The sequence below is a fragment of the Ylistrum balloti genome, unplaced genomic scaffold, assembly GCF_031769215.1.
Source record: "Ylistrum balloti isolate Yb309-2 unplaced genomic scaffold, AGI_CSIRO_Ybal_v1 Utg370392, whole genome shotgun sequence".
Lineage (NCBI taxonomy): Eukaryota > Metazoa > Mollusca > Bivalvia > Pectinida > Pectinidae > Ylistrum > Ylistrum balloti.
This window is the reverse complement of record NW_026782271.1, coordinates 531,735-556,706: the sequence shown is the minus strand read 5'-3', so window position 1 is coordinate 556,706 and position 24,972 is coordinate 531,735. Positions and strand designations below refer to the sequence as shown.

At 37.8% G+C, this 24,972-nt stretch overlaps 1 protein-coding gene across 1 annotated transcript in view; it reads left to right on the top strand.

Annotated features, from left to right (window-relative positions):
• Nucleotides 1–19,848, top strand: part of LOC132554332 (mucin-2-like) — a 30,916-nt gene extending 11,068 nt beyond the window's left edge. Inside the window, exons 4-23 of the mRNA XM_060218637.1 lie at nt 552–913; nt 1,147–1,378; nt 4,176–4,435; nt 4,653–4,884; nt 5,309–5,853; nt 6,149–6,380; nt 6,501–7,330; nt 7,719–7,953; nt 8,493–8,603; nt 9,090–9,200; nt 9,485–9,605; nt 9,830–9,987; nt 10,413–10,584; nt 10,733–10,998; nt 11,608–11,756; nt 13,679–13,844; nt 17,464–17,592; nt 17,954–18,295; nt 18,603–18,704; nt 19,496–19,848. Coding sequence (XP_060074620.1) covers nt 552–913; nt 1,147–1,378; nt 4,176–4,435; nt 4,653–4,884; nt 5,309–5,853; nt 6,149–6,380; nt 6,501–7,330; nt 7,719–7,953; nt 8,493–8,603; nt 9,090–9,200; nt 9,485–9,605; nt 9,830–9,987; nt 10,413–10,584; nt 10,733–10,998; nt 11,608–11,756; nt 13,679–13,844; nt 17,464–17,592; nt 17,954–18,295; nt 18,603–18,704; nt 19,496–19,848 — 5,108 coding nt within the window. The remainder of the gene's footprint in view (nt 1–551; nt 914–1,146; nt 1,379–4,175; nt 4,436–4,652; nt 4,885–5,308; nt 5,854–6,148; nt 6,381–6,500; nt 7,331–7,718; nt 7,954–8,492; nt 8,604–9,089; nt 9,201–9,484; nt 9,606–9,829; nt 9,988–10,412; nt 10,585–10,732; nt 10,999–11,607; nt 11,757–13,678; nt 13,845–17,463; nt 17,593–17,953; nt 18,296–18,602; nt 18,705–19,495) is intronic.
• Nucleotides 19,849–24,972: the final 5,124 nt, after the last annotated feature.

Here is a 24,972-nt window from a genome sequence, read left to right as displayed (position 1 = left end):
TGATATATGTTACCAGTAAATTGTCACGAAAAATAGTAACCTCATAACTTATTTTGAACTACCATAATTTTAGCTGATATTTATTTATCAATGACACGGTGTTTCCCCTTTTAACGTGGTTCTCTAACATATTGCTATGTTTCATTTCTAAATGGTTTAAATCTGAAAAGGATTACAAGGATAAGTGACTTTGTACAGGAATGAAAAATGGAAAGTACAAAGAGGACTTTTTTTAGGTTTGCGTTGTAGTTCATGTAAATAGTGACACGGTTCATAATATACACATGTGCTTGACGCTATTTCGAAATGATTTAATATTAACATCATTGAGGTTTTCTTGAAGTATTAGTTAACTGGAGCTTTCCATATGGTTTCTGACATTGTAATTTTCTCAGACACCGTCTGTCTGTGTTTCAAAAAATTTGGTCCTTATCCCCTGAAGGACTAAACCAAGTGTATGATACATTATTTGACCAGTTCTATCTATTTCTAAAATTGATACCGACAGGTGCCACTCACATATTTTGTTAATTCTTTCATACTCATTTCAGTACAATCATCTACTACAATGTCTGCCATACAGAACCCATCGGTAACAACGTCTTTTATTACATCACCGACAACACCATCAACGACACCGTCAACGGAAACATCATCGACGCCATTGCTTCAAAATACGGTAACACCATTTACACAAATGCTGGTTGGTCCGTCGCAGCTGAGCGTACAAACTCTACTGATAGATCAATCAAAGACTGGATTAGGAGACCACACGGTAGTGGAGATGTGTAAAGACATCTCCTTGTACAAGGCTGACCATGAAGCTCTGGTTATATCTCCCGGCTACACCCAAAATCAGAACTACGGGAATAATAGGCATTGTCATCTCAAAATACTTAACCCAGGAAAGAAGGTATATACAAAACAAAATCCTTTCATGTTGTATGTATCCAGCTTACACACAGTGCAAACTTTCCATGTAAATGTGTAAATTTAGATCGCTTTCTACCCTAAAAACTAGACATATGATGTAAAAATCTTTGCGGTGCTCAATTTTCTTCTTCTCTCAAATATATCAAATATTTACAATTGAAATTGTGTGATATACTCCATTTTTTTTCTATCAAAAATTCCGCATGTTTTTAGATTCTGAAGTTTTCATTTATCGACTTTAACGTCGAGAAACACCACACTTGTTCTTGGGACAAGTTACAAGTCATCGAAGGACAGGAGTCCTTATTAGCAACAATTTGTGGTGTTTCCGAAGACACTCCCGACAATTTGGAGTCATCTGCAGCTGATATTAACCTGATCTTCATCTCCGACAGCGTGGTACCCTGGCATGGCTTTAAAATAAAACTTTCAATACCACACAAAGGTAAATATGTAATTGTGTGTATTTGTAATGTAACCGATAAACAGGCGGAAAACTGGCTCATTCATTATTTCAAATAATCGTAGAACACTTATATAGATTTTATTCTGCAACTGCCACTGCCATTGTCGGAATAAACCGGCCACATATATTTTTGCTGTATTCGGTAGTGCCGGAAAACAGCTGTTTTCTAGCACGTGCACGAATTCGACGGAACTACTTTCTGTGTGACCCGCACTATGAGTTTCATACCGTATTCAAACGGTACATTACACACATGTCGGAAATGCCGATGTAATGCACATTGCACAACTAAATGTATAACTTGTCGTAATTTTTTTGGAATTCGTTTATTTACGTCCAAAACATGAGTCAAGATTCTATTTCGTTTAAGAAATAACTGTCCGTAGATCTGTTTTCTGAAATTGTTGCTCAGCTTACGTCACAACAAAAACAACAAATTCCAAAATGTCTGCCCAGCTGATGGAAGAAGATGATTATTTTCAAAGGGAATTGAGCCAACAAATGATAGATATACTTTTCGAAATCATAGAACCAAACACAGGACCAATATATCATGAAACTGTGAATAATGAATTGGTAGCTTCCGATAGGCCAAGTGTAAATATAAATGATGATATTACCCCGTCAGAGCGGTTGAACTTGGTAGAAGTTCCAAACGAATTTGATCCATACTTAGTGGCTGCTCTGGATGTGTTTGACAAGAACATGAATGAAACACACGTACACAGAAAGCCAAAAGTGGCTCGCCAAAAGCTCGCCACTTCGGTCTTTCTTCGCCCTCGCCAAAAAACAGATTATATTTTAAGTCACTGACCATGTATTCCCTATATTACAAAAAATGCTTTGTTTTTGTTGAATGTTCTGCTTAGAAACAGTATGAATCGATAATTCCATTGCTATCAATATCAAATATTATTAAATATATATATTTTTTACGAATTTTTCTTTCAGTCATTCAACCTACAACAACATTATCATCTACCTTAAACGCAACACCGACACTCACAACGCAAAGTCCGACAACATTGACTACAACAACAGCGTCATCTACCATTCCAGATGTTCAGACGCTTTACGTCAGTTTCAGTGGTGCGAGTCCTACTGTAGAGATGTGCAAAACCCCATCACTTGTTAATGGTAGCGCGGAAGGATACATCATATCACCACTCTACAGTTCCGGAAATAACTACGAGATAAATCAAGACTGTGTTCTCCATATAATTAATCCACAGGGCCAGGTGAATTTAATCAAAGTCTAGATTATTACCAAATTTGTATCGAAAGGGCCAATTATTTTGTTTGTCCGAATCATTCGGGTAATCATAGTGTTTTCTTTTCTACAATCTGTCTGTCACGTTTTATTTCGTTTGAATAGTAGCAAGCTTCAAAAACTGCTTTTGACATACAGAATTTATGCGAATGTTTTATAATTCGCAAAGTGTTTCAATGCTTGAAAATTGTCTTTATAGCGTACCTAATTTTCGAAATTATCTTTGTGGCAAGTAACTTCTGCTTTTAACTAATTAAATAAATCAATGGAAATAATGTATTCTTAATTTTAAATGGTCACTTCGATGTGTTTGCAAAATTAGAAGATCAAAATATTGAAAATGCTTTAATGTGATTTATAAATAAAATGAGAAAAAAGATATTATCAAAGAACGAAGAATATCAAAAAAAATACAGGCTGAGATATATGTTTTCAAAATTTTACAGCTGATCGAATTTACTTTCGAAGATTTCGCTATTGAATATCATCCACATTGTAACTGGGATTATGTGGAGTTCAAAGGTGGTCTAGAGCCAGGATCTCCTCTACTCGCCAGGCTGTGTGGAAGTACAACATTACCACCACTCAAGACAACGGCTAGTGTTATCGTACTCAGATTCTACTCGGATTTCATCAACACTTTGAAAGGATTCAAAATAAAATACAAAATAATTAACGGTATGTAGTATTTAAACTGGCTGCCATCTTTATTTATTTATAGCAACTATCGGAATAATTGCAAATTTTGTTTTGATTTATTTCAAAATAAATAAAATGAGGGGATATGAGCACCAGACTCGTTTTTACTTAGTAAACGTCGAAACATACATGAAATATTAAAGAAGACAACTAAAGCATCATTTAATATGTAAGATTTGATACAATAATGATATACTGTTAAACGTATTTAATTTGGCAAAATCAAAATTTAGCGCAACATTATTTTTGGCAAATTAGCTCATCCGCATTAATGCTATATAAACAATAGAGAAATTCAAGTAAGCGCATTCACATTTTATCGTTATGTCCCATGAACTCGAAAAGAAGACGAGGCTTGCTTATTTCGAGGTCCGCTTGCTTTTGTGCTAAATGCGCTAAAATATGTACGTTAACATTGAATCGATGATATCAATTTGCATACTGTAAAGGTAGTGTTTTTCGATATCGTAAATTTTAGCGGTGTTACCAAAAGTTCAATGCAAAAGGGATGCATTCTTATTGAAGACGTTTTCTCTGCCAATTTTAATTTTTTGATGTATCTATATTTCATGAATTTATTTCATCCTCAATATATATATATATATACAGTTGAAACTCGCTGCCACGTTTCATACTGTATCGATCTTTAACCTTTTAATTAACCAACATAAAGCACTGAAAATTCCTAGATTGATGATACATTTCATACTACAATGCATATATATGATTTATACATATCCCCTCCGTGCATGTTGGTACGGAATGAACATGCATCCTTAATATTTTCCTGTCACCTCTGTATTGCAGCATCGACAATGAAACCATCTGTATCATCTACGTCCACGTCACCGCCTACGACCACAACTCCTCCTAAAGCGACCACGAATCACGTGACGTCGTCAGTACCTGATCACGGCACAGACACCCATCCCATAATACTAAATGATGGATACCAGCAATCCTATGTAGATACATCCATTAAAGTTTTCTCTCCAAACTTTGGTCCCGGTAAAACTTATCCTGTCAGTGTTACATGCGGATTGAAACTTCAAACCGAGAGTAATCGGGTAGGTATTTATGTATAAGTGGTAATAAGTAAGAATGGTGATTTAAAAAGGACAAAGGAAGCATCGTTCATTGTCAAATTCATCAAGATCCTAAACAAATGCATTTTATCAAGACCAATATGAAGCAGAAATAATACCAGATTTTTTTAGGAGTCTCCATTAATCATTGGAAGACAAATAGCAGCATTGTTTTCAAATGTCACCTTTTTTATTTCAGAAAATTCGTGTTAATGTTTTAAATTTCAAAGTTGAGTACCACCCATCATGCTCGTGGGACAGTCTATCCATCTATGACGGTCCATCTAAAACATCAGCACTACTAGGAACATTTTGCGGTGTCAAGTCTGGTATTGCAATTAATAGCAGCGGAACTGAATTGTTTCTAGAATTCGTGTCTGATTATATCGTACCTGATAAAGGATTCCAACTAGATGTCTCAACTGAAATAGGTATGAATCTTACATATCAAACGACATTGTTATCTAAATCTTTTATTGCAATATCACAAGTTGTCATGGACTCAAATTCGGTTAAGTTTTAAACTGGTTCGTTGACACTTGTCTTCGGTAAAGGACAGTGCACTATAAATCTACCAATACTGATTTTAACACTGAAGTGATTATTGGAAATAAAAATTCGTGGAATAAGAATACCCATGTAATCAACTAAAGTATTTAATTGTTATATAGCATTGCCAAAGACGCAGAGAATACGATTAAGTGTATTCTTGTACCTTTCTTAAAAAACTATCACTTGTCTACATAACTAGCTAACAAATTGTCGGGGATCGTCTAAATTTGTTGGATTTCTGTCCTTTTGAATAATTATGTAATACACTTTATGGTACTGTAACATAATTCATTTTCCTTACAGAGGTATCAGTTGCGCCAACGACCACAAATAACCCAATGACGACAAAGAAGCATTCATCAGTACCAACATCTGCGACCACCCCTTCAGCTATGTTAACAACGCCGAAATCCACAGTCTCTACCAAGCCCTCTACTGCGCCATTGACTATACCACCATCCCAGCCCTCGACTGTGCCACCAGCTACGCAATCGACAACGCCTTCATCCAAACCTTTGACCACGCCTTTAACCACACCTTCTACCTCTTCATTGACCACGCCTTCCACCACGCCCTCATTTACACTGACAACTAATCCCTCGATTACGCCTTCGACCACATCCGTAACCACGCCCTTGCCTGTATCATCAGCTAAAACAATAACAGGGGCAATTACAACTATGGCTTCTACAACCATACCAACCCCCGTTGTCATAGAACTCTGTGGTGAACAGTCGACAATGACCATTCCTGCCTCCGGGATTTACGTCACGTCTCCAAACTACCTATCAGGAAATTATCCGATTAATGCCAAGTGTAGCCTTACCGTCTATGTCTCGAACAACCAGGTAAGAGGGGTGGGGTTGCTTTTATAGGAAACATTACTCCTGTCAAATTACAGAAGATATTCACATATTTTAAGCAATAATCGAAGCATTTTAAAACATCACGAAAATTCATACTAATAATCTGAATACAGTGTTTTGAAATGCCGACCTTTTGTCATGAACGATAAGGATTGTTTAAAGATCAGTTTTATACCATAACCAACTTCATTGTGTTCTATTAAAAACAGTTGAAATATTCAACTATCATTTGTGAAAATCAAATTTTCTTGTTTTATTTCGCCATGTTTGATTTTAGGCTATATCCGTAGAACTGATGTCTATGGATATAGAAGAAAACTCTGACTGTTCCTGGGATAGCTTGTCAATTTATGACGGACCTACGATCAGCTCCAATCGTTTGGCTAAACTCTGTGGGAAAACCCTTCCCCATCTAATCCAGAGTTCGTCAAATGTCCTTCACTTTTACTTCCTCTCCGATTACATAATTTCGCGAAAAGGATTCCAAGCCAAGCTGACTTTGGTACAAGGTAACGCATAATTTACAGTACAATGTTTGCATAGTCTCGTGTATGAGGTATATATATAGTAATCATTTCACCTGGGCGTTCTAATGATATAACATAATTTAAAGTATTTTAACGTTTCAGAATCAACCACGGTATCAACTATATCTACACAGAAACTGACATCACCACCGACGACGACGACGACATTGACGACACCGACATCTACACCAACGCCGACGACAAAAGCAACAACGACATCAACACCACCACCACCACCACTATCAATGACAACGACACCAGCAACAACTACAACGACACCCACACCAACGACGACGACACCATCAACAACTACAACGACACCAACACCGACGACGACGGAACCATCAACAACTACAACGACACCCGCACCAACGACGACGGAACCATCAACAACTACAACGACACCCGCACCAACGACGACGACACCATCAACAACTACAACGACACCCACACCAACGACAACGACACCATCAACAACTACAACGACACCCGCACCAACGACGACGACACCATCAACAACTACAACGACACCCACACCAACGACGACGACACCATCAACAACTACAACGACACCCACACCAACGACGACGGAACCATCAACAACTACAACGACACCCACACCAACGACGACGACAAAAGCAACAACGACATCAACAACACCACCACCACCACCACTATCAATGACAACGACACCAGCAACAACTACAACAACACCCACACCAACGACGACGACACCATCAACTACTACGACTTCACAACCCAGGCATAGTACGACAGTGGCGAGTGTGATCAACCTACCCTTAGCATGCCGAGGAGTCCCACAAGAGCACACCTTGCCGTCCGGTATCATACAGTCTCCTGGTACTGAAGAAAATAATCACTATTCAGGCAATGTTACCTGTGAATGGGTGATCATGGCCACAGCAGATCATGTTAGTTCATATCACTACAGTTATAATTTAATTCTGTAGGAGAATTTTGTTGCAACTTTGCTTCATCACATCGTCCTTCTATATGCTTCATGTCTACTGTATACTGAGTAAGGAACCTTAAGAAAGTGAAAGTGTCATCAAATTATGTTTTTCAATCAAAGTCATCGTACAAAAATGTATATGTCTTGACATTGGCGGAAAGCCCAAACGTAGTTATATACTTATATATAATTTCAAAACTATACAGTTATATGTAATTTTTTTAACACTCGGTTAATGTAATTAACGTCAGTGTAACAAATCTCTTGAAGAAGAAAAAAAAATTATTTTTCTGAACGGTGAATGTTAAACTTATGCATTGCCATAACCATGTTAATTCAATTCAAAGGTGATTGAGCTGTCTTTCGAAGAGTTCGATCTTGAATCTGACCCTGATTGTAATGCCGACCGCGTAACAATTCACGATGCCTCCACAGCTTCTGGAGAAATATTGGCGACTTTTTGTGGAAGTGATTCCCCCGGAAATGTGAAATCAACCTCCAACGCAGTATTCATTAGTTTTACGACTAAGAATGCTGCTGAGAAAAAAGGGTTCAAATTGAAGTATACAACGATAGCGAAAGGTTTGAATACTATATAAGCACATTATTCATATTATTATTTATTATCAATTACTTCACCCGTTAACTCACTGGGTGGTCGCGGCGGCGCAGTGGCAACGCACTCGCCTTTCACCTAGTCGTCCGAGGTTCGACTCCTGGAACGGACCTACCCGACCATGTGAGGTTTTCCTGGGTAACTTGTTTCGCAAGTGTTGTAAAAACAGATAAATTTTATAACTAAAATAAGTAATATGTTTGAAATTTGATTTTTTCATGAAAGGATATATTATTGAATGATATAATACACATTGTGTGACGTATTATTTGGGAAAAACAAAATCAATCTTTGTCAATTTGCCCTGAATCGCAAGGGAGAGGGAGAGAGAAAGAGAGAGAGAGAGAGAGGTGTTTACTAAATTGGTAGATACCAGCTCTCTTCTGCTCGATTGGTTGTGAGTAAGACAAGCTAATAAGCCTAAAGTCACGAGTTCGATCCCTAAAGGAGTTATTGAGATAAAACAACGACTTCTGTTACAAATATATGTTATATGTTAATTTAGAGTCATGTCTGTCTGGAGAGTATGCTTGTCAGGACGGAAAATGTATACCGGAAGAGTGGTTATGTGACGAAGAACCTGACTGTGTTGATGCAATGGACGAATTGTCATGTCGTGAGCATAATTCGTTATACTCAAACAGATCATAAAACCAGCAAAATACCTTTGTATTAACGTTTTAAAGATACGAAGTTCAATCAAGCATAAACACCTGATCTCTGGTAAAATTATATGATGGAAATTATGCGATATCTTTCATGATGACCTAATTCTGAATGTATATGATGACCTAATTCTGAATGTATTTGTCAATGTGCTGTTCTCTTTTGTGTTCTTTAATTATTTTTTTTCCATATTTCAGTAAATTCAATTATCGTCGCGTATTGCACACATGTATTGAATATATATCCGATATCAACATATTCAGTGTATTGATTTGAAGGTTTAAAGTCTCTCATTTACATTATAACTTGTAGTTTAACATTTACAAAAAGAAAAACAAATCCTTTCATGTCTATTACTTTGTTTAAAACGCTAATTTTCTTTCTTACATTTTTGTCTGATTTTCTTGGTCATAACTATAACTTTGTTTCATCGAAGAGATGTGCCAGGATGGGGAATTCCGATGCGGAAATGGAAAGTGTATTTCGGCTATGTTACGGTGTGACGGAAACGTTGATTGTGTAGAGGGACTGGACGAATATAACTGTGGTACGTAGGCACTTCCTCTTATGTCATGTGACGTCACTAGGTTTACTTTAAACAAAAGTTACACGTAATGTGATACGTCGTATATTATGTATCCCCAAAGAAATGTATTACTGTACCATGGTAGAATTTTATGATGAAATAAATGAGGGAAAAAAATCTGTTCTTGTCAATATTGAAAACATAATACGATATGTGAGAACCATTATTCTAATGAATAATCTTTAACATAATACTCCAAAAAGAGATATTTTTTTTTAAAAAATCACCATCACCCTACCCTACAGTTGGCATTGGAGACACTGATCAGTTGGTGAGTGTGATGTATCAGGCACAGAGTTATCCAGTGTGTAGTGATGACTGGAGTACAGAAGTGGCTGACGTCATCTGTCAAAACCTTGCCTTCAGGTACGATTTAATTAATCATGGTCTATGAGGGTGGGGGGTATTTATAACGAATGACGAAGGTATCTACAGTACATCCAGCCTTTTTCGTCGAGAGCAAGTCTTGGAGTCAATATCGGAATTCAGTGTTGTAGGGAACGATTTGATAATACATCATATTCTCTTTTCTCAATCAAAATATTAATTATCATTAAAATGTTTACTACGTAAGAAATGTATATTTGCAGTGATTCTGTGTCGATCTCATCAGCCAACTCTAACGATATAGTGCTGATGACTCTTAAGGATGTTCCACCGATGTCATTAAAGTTCATTCATACGATGTTTGAACCAACACTCAACTGCAATAGTGGACAGCAAGTACAACTTCAATGTGAACACAATGGTACGGTAGCTACAAAGTATACAATACAACATTTAATTTACACTTATTTTCTTCCTTTTTCGTAAATGACTGCCTCATTTGTTCTAAATACAAGAACAAAATTAAAATTTAATACGAAAATAAAGATCACTTATTTTCTGTGACACTTGCTTTCTTACCACCTCGTGCTTCGTAGTTCCCACATCGTCGGGTTCTGACGTTGCCTACCTAATGTCGAGGAAACATTAATATAATATTTGTTTTTGGCTCAAATTAGCCACCATACTGGCGTACTGGCGTACCTAATTGTTAGTATTTAGACTATAAACTAGCTGTTAAACTGTTGAGTAGTCTATAAATAGTTGTATGTGTGTTTGCGTGTATGTGTGTGTGTGTGAACATTTTTATAATTGTATTTTCAAGAGTTTTGAATACTCTGTTTACAGAATGTGGTGTAAGAAGTCCGAATCTGATGACACCATACATCATAGGGGGGACCAAGTCCTTCCTTGGTCAGTGGCCATGGACAGTGGCTATTAAAATCAACCAGAAATTTATTTGTGGCGGAACATTGATTAGTCAACAATGGGTTGTTACGGCCAGTCACTGTATCGAGTCGTAAGTGATAAAAGTAGACGTCAACACGACATTTATTGTCCTTCATTATTGGGTTCGTCCATCCCCGGTATGTGGAATTATGTCCATTTATATAGAACTATGTGCGATATATCTCAAACTCATTTCCATATTCCATTTCATATTCCAGGGTATCTGCAAAACCGTATCTTCTGAATGTGATGATAGGTTCCATAGCAATGAATCCAGCAGATGGAGTTTATTTCAAGGTCACAGAGGTCATTATGCATCCAAATAATTCATTCATTTACGAAGCCGATATTGCTCTCTTGAGATTGCAAAAACCAGTTATCTTTACCGATCACGTAAAACCTCTCTGCTTAGCAACGGAGTCGCACATCCTTACAGGAAGTTCCATTTGTTATGTGTCAGGATGGGGCGTACTGAGTGTAGCAGGTGAGATACTTAAAAGTATATTTTCGGCTTAATGGCATTGATTATCTATGATATATCTCCTTCCATTAATTTCAGTGATATATACCACTAGTAACCCTCGTGTCAATAGCAATGTATAGGGATTAAGCAAAGAATATCCACATCATTCATTTCATTTTATGTACATTATATATATATATAACCTGAGGAACATTGTGTACTTTAAAATCTCTTAATTTTAATGGCTAATTTTTAAAAATATAATTGTCCACAGAAATCTTGAACAATAAATGTAAAAAGAAAACCGAAAAAATGTAGATCTCAAAAATTACAGCATTTACATGAACCTGTATAAAAACAGTCACAGTTGATATTCTTTTTGCTGTTTGATCGTTTTACTAGAAATTTATGGTGATTTGAATGCAACTGATTTATCTAAGTGTCGAGGTATTCAACAGCTCCATGTTGATCCAGATAAAGATATACTCTGAATCCTTGTATACACTGGGAAAAGGGTCTCTATCAACTTCATGATCTTTGCTTACCAATACCTTAACGGTAAAATATTTAAGTGAATGTTTTACTTATACATGTTCTAGGAAGTGATGTGATTTGTTTTACATGGTGCAGATTTTTACTCCACTACAATGCCGGAATACATGCATCATGCTAAGATGAAGTTAGTGACACACTCGAAATGCAAGGAATCGTACCAGGGCAAGCTCAAGGATACCATGCTGTGTGGTGGATACGACCTCGGCAGGATCGATTCATGCAAGGTATTTAACGGAATATCATATATTCATATAACCAACAAAGAGAATACAGACATGTTAATTTCGTACCTTGAGGACTGGACGAAGTGTCGATCAATCCACAATGTGGAATTTAAATTTCTTATAAAATCAAGATTAATCGATTTCGTTCATGTTATTTGTCATCAAGTTGAGTTGATAACTAGTACAAGGTAATTAAGATTCTCTAATTCTCTATCCCAGACTCAAACAAACAGTAATACCTTAGACAGATCAATTGTGACCACAGTTTCAATTTCTACAGAATTTCAGAATTATATTAATATAAATGTTCTTGATATTCCCAATGCTTATGTAAAATGTTTTGTCCTCTTTTCCCCCCGTCTTTGGACCATGTCATTCCAAGGTTTATCCTCTGATTTGTTAACATCCTTCCTCCCCCCCCCGGTACTTCTGTAGGTAGAGTAGTGTTGAAATTCTTATTATAATTATTCTGAACATTTATATTTACATCCAACCGATTCTATACGAATACATTATATTCAACATAAGTAAATCTTCTCAATATAAATTGATACAAATAGAATACAATAAACAAACATGCTAAATAAATTGTTTATAAAGACTATGTCAATACCATGGAACAGGAGCACTTAGCAAGGAGCGCACTCTCGCTAGTATCGATGTACCTTTTCTGTTTAACAGATAAATATAAACTCGTTAAATATGGTAGCGTAATCAGTTATAATTATTAAGTTTATCTATTTTACAACAATTGCGAAACAAGTTATGTCAACTTATACTAAACACTCTTGTTGGCCGGGATGTAAGCGCGCGAGGGGTCTTCTTGTGGAAGGAAACCGGAGTACCCGGGGAAAACCCTCGTGGTCTGGCAGGTGACCCCTTACCTTTTCACGTCCGCTCCGGGAATCGAACCTCGGTCGGCTAGGTGAAAGGCGAGTGCGTTACCACTGCGCCACCCGACCACCCAACGTAACCGTTGCATACATCAGAATAAGAGATCAATTTATTCCACATTACTATTCTACTTATCCTAGTATTACAAAAATGCATGGACTTTTTTCTGTATGTAATGTTAAAGTTTTATCAAATCTCAGTAAATTTCTAGAAAAGCTTGATAATCTATTGAATCTACGTAGCTAAAATATCATTATGTATGTAACTGTGTACCGCCATGCCATGAATGTTTTTGTGGTAACCTGACCTCTTGTAACATACTTTGTATGTCTGAGAGTACCAATAAAATCTAAATCTAAATCTAATAACGAATTTAAAAATATGATATGCAAATATGAAAGAAAGCAAATAAATTAGGATTTAGACAATTGATTTAGTTCCTAATGAACATCTTTTACGTCGAGATTCTAACAGGACATTTCCTTAAGTGCAGGTAAATGTTGGGTTGCTATCCACTCTTAAGCTTCAATCATATCAATATGTTTAAATCAATACGGGTGTCATAAATTATTTACGTACTCAAGATGGACTCTAACAAGTGTCTTGTACAGTGACAAAATGTTGTATCCATTTAGAAAATGAAACGTTCGCCTTACTAGGATAAAAAAAAAAACAAGAAAATACCTACAAATCAACATAAACATGATACAATTTCACATTCAATAGAACTAGGGCAAAATAGGAGCAAAAGAGAAACGTGCACAGAGACACCTTAACACGTGCAAGTAGAATAAAACCAGGTGTTCTAGAAGAAAATAGAATTTGTTTTTGCGTTTTTTATTTGTGTACCTCTAGGTTTATCAATAGATAGAAACTGATCTGTAATTACTCCAATGATCCTTTTTGTCCGCTAATTCTGCGTTTTTTATGTAATGTTTTGTTTCATCGTTATTCATGCCAGTATCATATTCAAAAATCATTTTTGATTTGAAGAAATGTCGATCTGAGTTAAAGTTGCCTGTTGTCAGGGTGACAGCGGTGGGCCGCTTATGTGTAAAGTCAGCTCAGACAGATGGATATTGGCCGGGATCACAAGCTGGGGAGAAACACCTTGTGGACAGGCAAAGAAACCGGGAGTCTATACTAGAGTGGATAAATACAGGGATTGGATCACAGGAATCACAGAGGATGGTGGTATGATAAAGAATACTGATAATTATAGACCTTCAGAATTAGGTGCTATAATGTGAAGTGACATATACACAAGATATAATATTAAACCTGATTATCACAACACCTCCTTTAGAGAGAAGTAACGAAGATACTGGAACATCTTTCGGGGTCTGGTATGATTGTGTTTTTATCAGTCAAGTTACTTCTTATAATATCTGTATTTGCCTTACTTTGGACTATTAATATGCTAACCTCAGACATGTGTCCTTGCGTTTCCTCTCCGGCCTATTGATAAAACTGACCTCAGACCTGTGTCCGTGCGTTTCCACTCATGTCTATTGATAAAACTGACCTCAGACCTGTGTCCGTGCGTTTCCACTCATGTCTATTGATAAAACTGACCTCAGACCTGTGTCCGTGCGTTTCCACTCATGTCTATTGATAAAACTGAACCTCAGACCTGTGTCCGGGCGTTTCCTCTCCGGCCTATTGATAAAGCTGACCTCAGACCTGTGTGGCGTTTCATCTCCGGTCTATTGATAAAGCTGACCTCAGACCTGTGTCCGTGCGTTTCCTCTCCGGTCTATTGATAAAGCTGACCTCAGACCTGTGTCCGTGCGTTTCCTCTCCGGTCTATTGATAAAGCTGACCTCAGACCTGTGTCCGTGCGTTTCCTCTCCGGTCCATTGATAAAGCTGATCTCAGACCTGTGTCCGGGCGTTTCCTCTCCGGCCTATTGATAAAGCTGACCTCAGACCTGTGTGGCGTTTCATCTCCGGTCTATTGATAAAGCTGACCTCAGACCTGTGTCCGTGCGTTTCCTCTCCGGTCTATTGATAAAGCTGACCTCAGACCTGTGTCCGTGCGTTTCCTCTCCGGTCCATTGATAAAGCTGATCTGAGACCTGTGTCCGTGCGTTTCCTCTCCGGTCTATTGATAAAGCTGACCTCAGACCTGTGTCCGTGCGTTTCCTCTCCGGTCTATTGATAAAGCTGACCTCAGACCTGTGTCCGTGCGTTTCCTCTCCGGTCCATTGATAAAACTGACCTCAGACCTGTGTCCGTGCGTTTCCTCTCCGGTCTATTGATAAAGCTGACCTCAGACCTGTGTGGCGTTTCATCTCCGGTCTATTGATAAAGCTGACCTCAGACCTGTGTCCGTGCGTTTCCTCTCCGGTCTATTGATAAAGCTGACCTCAGACCTGTGTCCGTGCGTTTCCTCTCCGGTCTATTGATAAAGCTGATCTCAGACCTGTGTCCGGGCGTTTCCTCTCCGGCCTATTGATAAAGCTGACCTCAGACCTGTGTGGCGTTTCATCTCCGGTCTATTGATAAAGCTGACCTCAGACCTGTGTCCGTGCGTTTCCTCTCCGGTCTATTGATAAAGCTGACCTCAGACCTGTGTCCGTGCGTTTCCTCTCCGGTCCATTGATAAAGCTGATCTCAGACCTGTGTCCGTGCGTTTCCTCTCCGGTCTATTGATAAAGCTGACCTCAGACCTGTGTCCGTGCGTTTCCTCTCCGGTCTATTGATAAAGCTGACCTCAGACCTGTGTCCGTGCGTTTCCTCTCCGGTCCATTGATAAAACTGACCTCAGACCTGTGTCCGTGCGTTTCCTCTCCGGTCTATTGATAAAGCTGACCTCAGACCTGTGTGGCGTTTCATCTCCGGTCTATTGATAAAGCTGACCTCAGACCTGTGTCCGTGCGTTTCCTCTCCGGTCTATTGATAAAGCTGACCTCAGACCTGTGTCCGTGCGTTTCCTCTCCGGTCCATTGATAAAGCTGATCTCAGACCTGTGTCCGTGCGTTTCCTCTCCGGTCTATTGATAAAGCTGACCTCAGACCTGTGTCCGTGCGTTTCCTCTCCGGTCTATTGATAAAGCTGACCTCATACCTGCATTTGGGTGTTTCCTCTACGTCTGTTGATAAAGCTGATCTCAGACCTGTGTGGTGTTTCATCTCCAGTCTATTGATAAAGCTGACCTCAGACCTGTGTGGTGTTTCCTCTTCGGTCTATTGATAAAGCTGACCTCAGACCTGTGTCCGTGCGTTTCCACTCAGATATATTGATAAAACTGACCTCAGACCTGTGTCCGTGCATTTCCTCTCCGGTCTATTTGTAAAGCTGACCTCAGATCTGTATCCAGGCGTTTCCACTCAGGTCTATTGATAAAACTAACCTCAGACCTGTGTGGTGTTTCATCTCCGGTCTATTGATAAAACTGACCTCAGACCTGTGTCCGTGCGTTTCCTCTCCGGTCTATTGATAAAACTGATCTCAGACCTGTATCCAGGCGTTTCCACTAAGGTCTATTGATAAAACTGACCTCAGACCTGTGTGGTGTTTCATCTCCGGTCTATTGATAAAACTAACCTCAGACCTGTGTGGTGTTTCATCTCCGGTCTATTGATAAAACTGACCTCAGACCTGTGTCCGTGCGTTTCCTCTCCGGTCTATTGATAAAACTGATCTCAGACCTGTATCCAGGCGTTTCCACTAAGGTCTATTGATAAAACTGACCTCAGACCTGTGTGGTGTTTCCTCTCCGGTCTATTGATAAAACTGATCTCAGACCTGTATCCAGGCGTTTCCACTAAGGTCTATTGATAAAACTGACCTCAGACCTGTGTGGTGTTTCATCTCCGGTCTATTGATAAAACTAACCTCAGACCTGTGTGGTGTTTCATCTCCGGTCTATTGATAAAACTGACCTCAGACTTGTGTCCGTGCGTTTCCTCTCCGGTCTATTGATAAAACTGATCTCAGACCTGTATCCAGGCGTTTCCACTAAGGTCTATTGATAAAACTGACCTCAGACCTGTGTGGTGTTTCATCTCCGGTCTATTGATAAAGCTGACCTCAGACCTGTGTGGTGTTTCCTCTTCGGTCTATTGAGACAACTGACCTCAGACCTGTGTCCGTGCGTTTCCTCTTCGGTCTGTTGATAAAGCTGACCTCAGACCTGTATTTGGGTGTTTCCTCTCCGTCTGTTGATAAAGCTGACCTCAGACCTGTGTCCGGGCGTTTCCTCTCCGGCCTCCTGTATTTGGGTGTTTCCTCTCCGTCTGTTGATAAAGCTGACCTCAGACCTGTGTCCGGGCGTTTCCTCTCCGGTCTAATGATAAAACTGACCTCAGACCTGTATTTGGGTGTTTTCTCTCCGTCTGTTGATAAAACTGACCTCAGACCTGTGTGGTGTTTCCTCTTCGGTCTATTGATAAAGCTGACCTCATACCAGTGTCCGAGAGTTCGCTATCCGGTCTATTGATAAAACTGACCTCAGACCTGTATTTGGGTGTTTCCTCTCCGTCTGTTGATAAAGCTGACCTCAGACCTGTGTCTGCGTTCCTTCTCTAGTCTTTTGAAGAGACATTTACGACTAAGCCGACCTCAAACCTGTGGTCAGGTGTTCCCCCTCAGGTCTACTGAAATAACATGTACATTCAACAGCAAAACAGCAGAAAACCGAGCGGTATACAGTATTGCAATATATCGTATTTGAGAGTAATTATGTTTGCTTGGTAGTTGTTATCGTTGTTTAAACAACGCTAAGTTTGTATATATATACACATATTCATGCTGATACACTGATGCTAGTTATGATGTATGTAAGTGACCGGATGCCGATATCCTTTCAGGAAGACAACACAACTGCACATATGAAACGCCTGGGCTTTGTGGTCATATCGACGACTCTAATGACGGTTTTATGTGGACCCGGAGATCGCATGACCCCATTTTTGATCATACATGGGGAAATTCTTCTGGTAAATTGTTATTAGGTTAAATTGAAATCGCTTTAAAATAAATAAATAAATAACAAAACACACACATGCACACAGAATACAAAGGAGGTTGAAATGTCACTACCACGTCCTGTGAGACTGACGACACATTCTGGTCGGTCTTAAATAAAAAGGTCTGTTCTGCTGGTAAGTATAAAGTAATCGGAGTTTTATCAATAATACACCGTGGTTTATGTACAGCAGTTGCCTTGTCAGCAGTCATTAGGTGGTTATAGTGTACAATGGTCAGCTGAGGCATCTATATCATTAAAAACTTATTATCATATACACGTTTAAGACAATTTCAATATTTTCAAGTGTATGTCTTTTTTATTCCTTACAGGACATTTCATGTTCGCAGAAAACCCAAATGGACTCAACACTTTTTATCAGGAAGCAATTTTGAAATTACCGCCATTTTTTAGTAATGACATCAAGTGCATGACACTGGCAACATTTTTCCATGGGTCCCAGTCCGACATGAAACTGAAGATCATTGGTCACGTGACACCAAATGTAAGCCGACAGTTGTCAGAAATATCGTCTTTTTCTAGTTCTTGGACAATTGCAAACATTACCATCAATGATGACATCACAGCGGTAGATATCATCGCCGTCAGAGGAGTACAAGAAAATGTTGGCGTAGCAATAGATGACGTCATGTTCTCAGGAGGACGTTGTCAAGGTGATCATTATTCATAACAATAAAATGACGTATATGTGACATATGTGTGTTAAGAGGACTTCTGTAATTCCTGTGCACATCATGTGTACTGAAATTATTCCATGGAGAATAAAAGATTGTACGAAAGGCACACAAATGATTTAACAAAATATAAAATTAGATATTGTGGAGGTGCACCATCACAATAAATCAATAAATACGTTCGATTTTAGGTATCATATATGATTAATATATTGTCGTATGAACTTAATTGTTCACTATAGCATTGTTTTAAGGTCTTTTCAAATCTCGATTGGTTTAATTGCAGATGCTGTTAAATTCGGGTGTACGTTTGAAGGCGGTAACATGTGCCTGTACACGAACGACATAGATGATCTCTATGACTGGAGTTTACAATCAAATGGGACAGGTAACATACTTATCTCTGTGTTTATAATCTCGCGCTGACAAACACGTAAAACGACTTAAGCAAAGCTAAAATTTTGTCTGTCTAAACAACGTTTATCTTCAAAAGCCTATGGATATGTAGAGTTATTTTTGGGTGGGAAAACAAGCTCAGGTGTTTGGGGACTTCTTGCGTTACAAGGTTATATCATTGTGTCTGGTTTGACTATAAACTACCTTTATTATGCATGTTATTAGTTCCCTAGAAAATGTAGTACCTTTAAAGTCCGTTTTAAGTGTTCAAATAATTTCCTTAAATCCATTCATGCTTATATCATTTTCATCTCCTGCATTTAGATATGTAGGAGTTATTCCCCTTTTCATTTGCGTTTCTGTAGATGCAAAAATAATCCAGCGATGCCTGTGCATATTGTCATGCCCTTGGTACCCATCAATATTCTTTATTAATAGGAACATATTAAGTTAACAATTCATAGTTAATGTCTATTGGACAAATTACTTTTCTTCAGTAATCGAATCTAAGCATAAAGTGGTTTATATTTGACACTACCAAGTTTTTTTTCTGTCCATAATACAGCATAAAAGAACCCGTTTAAGATAATACAAAACAATTTCAACTTTCATATTTTTCATCATTCATAAAAACAATTACAATGAGTTATATAGAAAGCTTTTGCATTCATATCAAATTTCAAGTATTATATTAGTAATCCGGTGCCCCTTGTATGATAATGATATAACTGTTGTGCACGATCATCGAGCTCGGATACATTTATATGTGATTTGGTATTACAGGTTACCACATTGAGTTTACTGGTGCCAGTAAATACCCTGGAGACAAGGCTAAGTTTTCATCACCTGTGATGACCAGTCCTATCCCTCGATGTGTAAGGTTTTCCTATCAAATTTGTCCCCAGTCGTCGGGGACACTCACCCTCCTTACCCAGGTCTACTTTGGTGGCGCTCCAGTTTTATCGGAACCAGTGTGGACAACAAAGCTTTCAAACTGTAGCAACTGGACAAAAGCTAAGACTGACATCGATCATCAGTTTCACACATTTGGCATAACGTTTGAGGCGACAAGAGGGTCTTCCTCTGGTAACATTAGGGTAGATGATATCAGTATTTCCCATGGCAACTGTTTCTAGGACGTAACACCATCCTTCAAAACTAGGATAATAAATTACACACTACATCAAAGATACGTTCGTTAAGTAACGATCGGTTGTACTAGATTGATCCCTTTCTTCAGAATCATAAAGAAATATTTAAGACTGAATATTGCAAAACTGATCTTATTTTTCAGACGAAGGGGAGATAACCTATTAAAATAATCGTAAGGTCTGATAGACGACATGTAACCACAATCAAATCAATCAAATATTGCTAATATACAAATTTTACTCCTAGTTTTATTTACTTGCATCATCAGTATACATATTTGTTTCACGTCAGACCGCTTGTAAGGGTTTTTCGCACAATTCGACGATCATATGTAAAAGAACCAGTTATATTTGTATGGCAGCTTTAAACTTCGTGTAACCCTTAAGACTATCCCGTTATTAATTTGATGTACTTTCTGTGCGAGGAAATCGTTAGAACATGTTCAGTGTATAGCAGCATTACTTGTGGCGACTTGTTGTAGGCTTAATCTAGCTTGTAAAAACGTGATAACGTTATCGGTAATCAGACACCATCTATAACAGTGTACATGGTCCTTTCTCGCCACCTATCTGTTTCGGGGCTATAATTGGGTCAGTAAGATTCCTTAAATTGTTGATCAAGAAGACCGATCCTGATCCTGAAAGGATAAGCAACTTAAGATCTGTATATTGTATAGTTGGTCACTCTATTAACCCCGCTCTAGAAGTGATAGTACGAGTAAATAGTGATGTCTCCGAACTTCCTCATTTGGATATGGACTACGTTTCAGGCGTCGAATAATCAATTATTGTTTACAATATACTTCAGATTGAACATAAAAGGTGCTATTTTTTCACTTGGAAAGTTTCATTGCATTTATACAGCACTCTTTTGTTTAAGTATTTAATGCCTTACGAAACTAAATATGTTTAGTCACCATTGAAAATTAGACTTCCGCGATGTCTTGAAGGAAAATGCATACTGTTATTATTTTTCTTTTCAAAACCTTGTTTTCATGTTATCATCTTAATGCCTTGATAAATGTAATCAACGGAAATTTGAAACTGCTGTTAATTGAAATGATACAAAACAGCTTCACATTTAATTACAGAAAAGTATCAGAATTTCTTAGTAGTGAACGCAGGGTCATACAGAACAAAACCGTTTCAGCAACGATTCTGTTCACATCAGATTTCATACTTAAACACTTTAACAAGGAATTTGGTATATATGAAATCCTCATATTAAATATTTTTGTTTCCTCTTTAATGAACACGAGTATTCATAAAGTGCGTTTAAACTCATATTACGTCAAAGCAACTTAAAGGGAATAGTATATTGTATTGTTACAGTTAATGCCAGATTAGAAAGAAAATAGAAATGTGTTGGTTAAAACTGTTTATAGTTTTGTACTCGTTGTTTTAAATCTGTAAGGTAAATAATGAACCACAGTGTAACCACAACTTCTTTCTAGATATAATATGCTTTGTCTAATACCTTACTCGGAGTTTCGGTAAACAATGAACTGTTCTGACCAACAATAACATAGTATTGGACGTATCATTCGTGTGACTATGCTTTCCAGTGAGAGTTGTGTTTCTTATTTTTTTAATGGAATACAACAGACAGATTCCGGACAAGATCTGGACCTGATAGTAAGATGTCTGTATAGACTGGCGATAAAGAGCTAGACAGTTCACTTACTTGTACAAGTAAAATCATAACGCTACTTATTAATTTCAGAAACAGCTCGACGTATCAATCAATCAATCAATCAATCAATGCTTATTATTTGTTGTTATAGATATATTTCAGTTTTGTTTGTAATTCGGTTGTAACAAAAAGTATTCCTTACATACGAATAAACAAAAGCAAATATTATTTTTTCAGTGAACACATAACATGCTCCGTTTTGAGGAACCCCTATGTAGTTCCACCCCCACCCCCTAATCACAAACATTTAATCAGTATTATGACATGGGGATAATTTGACTCTAATTAACACTGTGGCCAGAATCGGTTACCGCCATAGCATGGGTTACCGCTATAGCATGGGTTACCGCTATAGAATGGGTTACCGCTATAGCATGGGGTACCGCTATATCATGGTTACCGTTATAGCATGGGTAACCGCTATAGCATGGTCACAACTTTAGCATGGTTACCGCTATAGCATGATTATCGCTATAGCATGGGTCACAACTATAGCATGGGTTACCGCTATAACATAGGCCACCGCTATAGCATGGGTTACATGTATAATAATGTTACAAGTACAAAATTGTTTTAACATGTGATATGACAATCTGGCGGAGTGTCAATAGAACCAGAACTTTCGTCTCGAATTCTTACCTTAAGGAATGCTCATCAAATGCGAGGTGTAGTGCAAAGGAGATGTGAACTTGGAATGAAATGAAATCCTGGTTTAACTGACAAAGTTTCAATCAGATTGATTGATGTACGTGTGACGAATATATAGGGTTTCGTTGTGAGAGTGTTCCAATGTGTATCTGTTATTAAAATCATTGTTCGACATTATCGTTTATAAGATTTAATACAACTGTTTATTACGTTAAATAGGAAAAGTAGTTTTCAATATCGGAATCTGCGTTAAACACATATAAGTCATGTGTTTTTCACACAATATGTATTACATCCAATGTATACTGTATTTTCGTTTTCATCGTTAAGAAATATGTATACATTGTATATATACACACACATATATATATATGTTTGTGTGTGTGTGTGTGTGTGTGTATGTTTGTGTGTGTGTTACATTCAATGTTACCGTGTTCAACATGTATGTGTTGTTAATTTGTATACCATGTTAACATGTTCGTGGGATCTCAGGAGACTTTCTATATTGTTTACGTTTACAGTTATCAAACTGTTATACCAGATAGTATTGGCATGTAATAAATAATTGAAATAACTGATTGTTTGTTCTACTGTTAGGTAAACTACCCATGAGGAACCATGTGTGTAAAATCATGATTCATGTAATTCCATGTAACAAAGTGTATTTCTAGCATCTCAGCTGAAGGGACGTGGGATTAAATTTTCGGGTCCGGCTTCCTAAGGGACCCTGGTATGGAACCTGCCTGGATAAATAGACAAAAGAATCTTCTCACGACCGAAAAATTGTAGAAATTAAATCAATTTACGGTTATAAGACCATACAGACCTGTAACAGAATTGTGATATGTAGGCCTGTTTTGCGTCCTGGTGTTCTTTTTCGAGGAGGAAATTTACTTTGGTTTATAAATAAAGGAGAAACATATTTCTGCCATCTACATGGAGTTCGGAAACTGACGATGTAGGAGCGGACGAGCGGGGCTAGATAGCGGAATAGAGCTAAATAGGTAAATCTTTCAAATCCTTCTTCTGTTGCCATGACAATAATCTTGGAAGTACCTTGAAAGAATCAACGTGAGCACATTGTTTATGCTATTACTGAAAAATCAAGACCCGTCGCCCCTATCCCCAACCCAGGCCATTGTCGTCATTGCAAAAAGTTCGACAACAACAAGAAGATAGTCATTGCCTGTAGATCTGTACAGACTAGTAACAATGTCTACAGAACTATATATAGAACCTCAATCACTATAAATATTCTTGTTACGTCAGGAATGTAGACTTTACATACATCTATATACCTAAGAGTTTGTTTACTAGTGCAGGCAATTCGGGAAGATTCTATTTGTTTTCATATAGTCTTACAAACAAGCGTTACTAAAACACGAGAAAACACATTCTTAGCGGTCTAGTGTAACCATTCAACATACTAAAACATGTCAGGGCTTCAATGAAGGAAACTGCTTCCACTTAAACATCTGTAGTCTGTTGTTTAGCTAGCTCTTTGTACAGGTGAGACATACTGGTCAAATTAAACAGGCCTGTACTCACTTCTTTTATTCTCAATTTCTTTCTCATTTTTTCTTCGGATCTTTATAGATGGTAACAAAGGCAACTAACATCAAATATGAAATAATTAAAGATATGAAACTAACATTAACAAAATGTCGAAATATGTTTAAAGGTTATCAACCATAGATATGTCTGGGGAGAGTCTGAATGATTGTCTCATCATATTTGAAGTGTAAATTATCAGTCAAAATTGTAAGGTTTCAATATTATTCATAATTTTAAATTTACAGTTCAGTATAACTCAAATAAGTTGTACTGTTTAACGATTTCATAACATCGTGTAGCATAACTTAATTACTCACTACTGAAACTGTCGCTTATTTTAATCAGTTGTTCGTAGCTTTTTATGTCGGCAAACTGAATTATTGCGATATTTTGTGCCTTTTACTTTGAAATTGACGAATACGTAAGTGGTGAAGACAAATAAAAATTATGAAAATCATTATGAATTTCTTTTATGTATAGTTTATAGGGAAAAACTCTACAGTTGATATCATTAGATTCCATAATTAGCTTATTACGAAATTTACAGAAGTCTAATTATGGTAACGCCCGCATTAACGTACAGTACACGTGTAGATTCCTGGATAGTAAGTTTTGTTACGAAGGGCGGTATATCTATCATAAATGTGTAAAGTTGTCAAGTTTTTAAAGAACAACGACGTGTACTGTGCTGACTTATTCCATTTATTCTATGTTGTACAGAATACAATTAAAACCCTACAAAGACATAGTACAATCAGTTACATAATGAAACGTTGTCTACATTCATAACATGATGTTCATCCAGTAAATACATATTTAATACATTCACACTTAATACTTTATTCTAAATAGGAATATCAATAGGCCTCAGCTTTACGCTTATTAGTATATATAAGTAGATCGTGGTCTACAGGAAACTGCGTCGTGATGGTTCCACATGCGTGTTTCCTTCTATCCAGTGAGTGACGACGTAATCAGTGAAGCGGGTCGTGTCGCAGGGTACATCAGCAGGGCGTTGTCGACAGCTATCTCGAAGTCCAGGAATGCAGTCGTCAGGCTGAGTGGGAGGTTGACGTTGGCCATGGTTGTTTTCAACAAAGTGAAAAATCTGGTGTAAAGTGAAAAATCTGGTGTAGATCTCCTGTGTCTTTCCTGGCAGTAGAGCGTAGACCAAAGGATACATGCGTCCGTCTATCTGTGCGTGTACTGAGTAA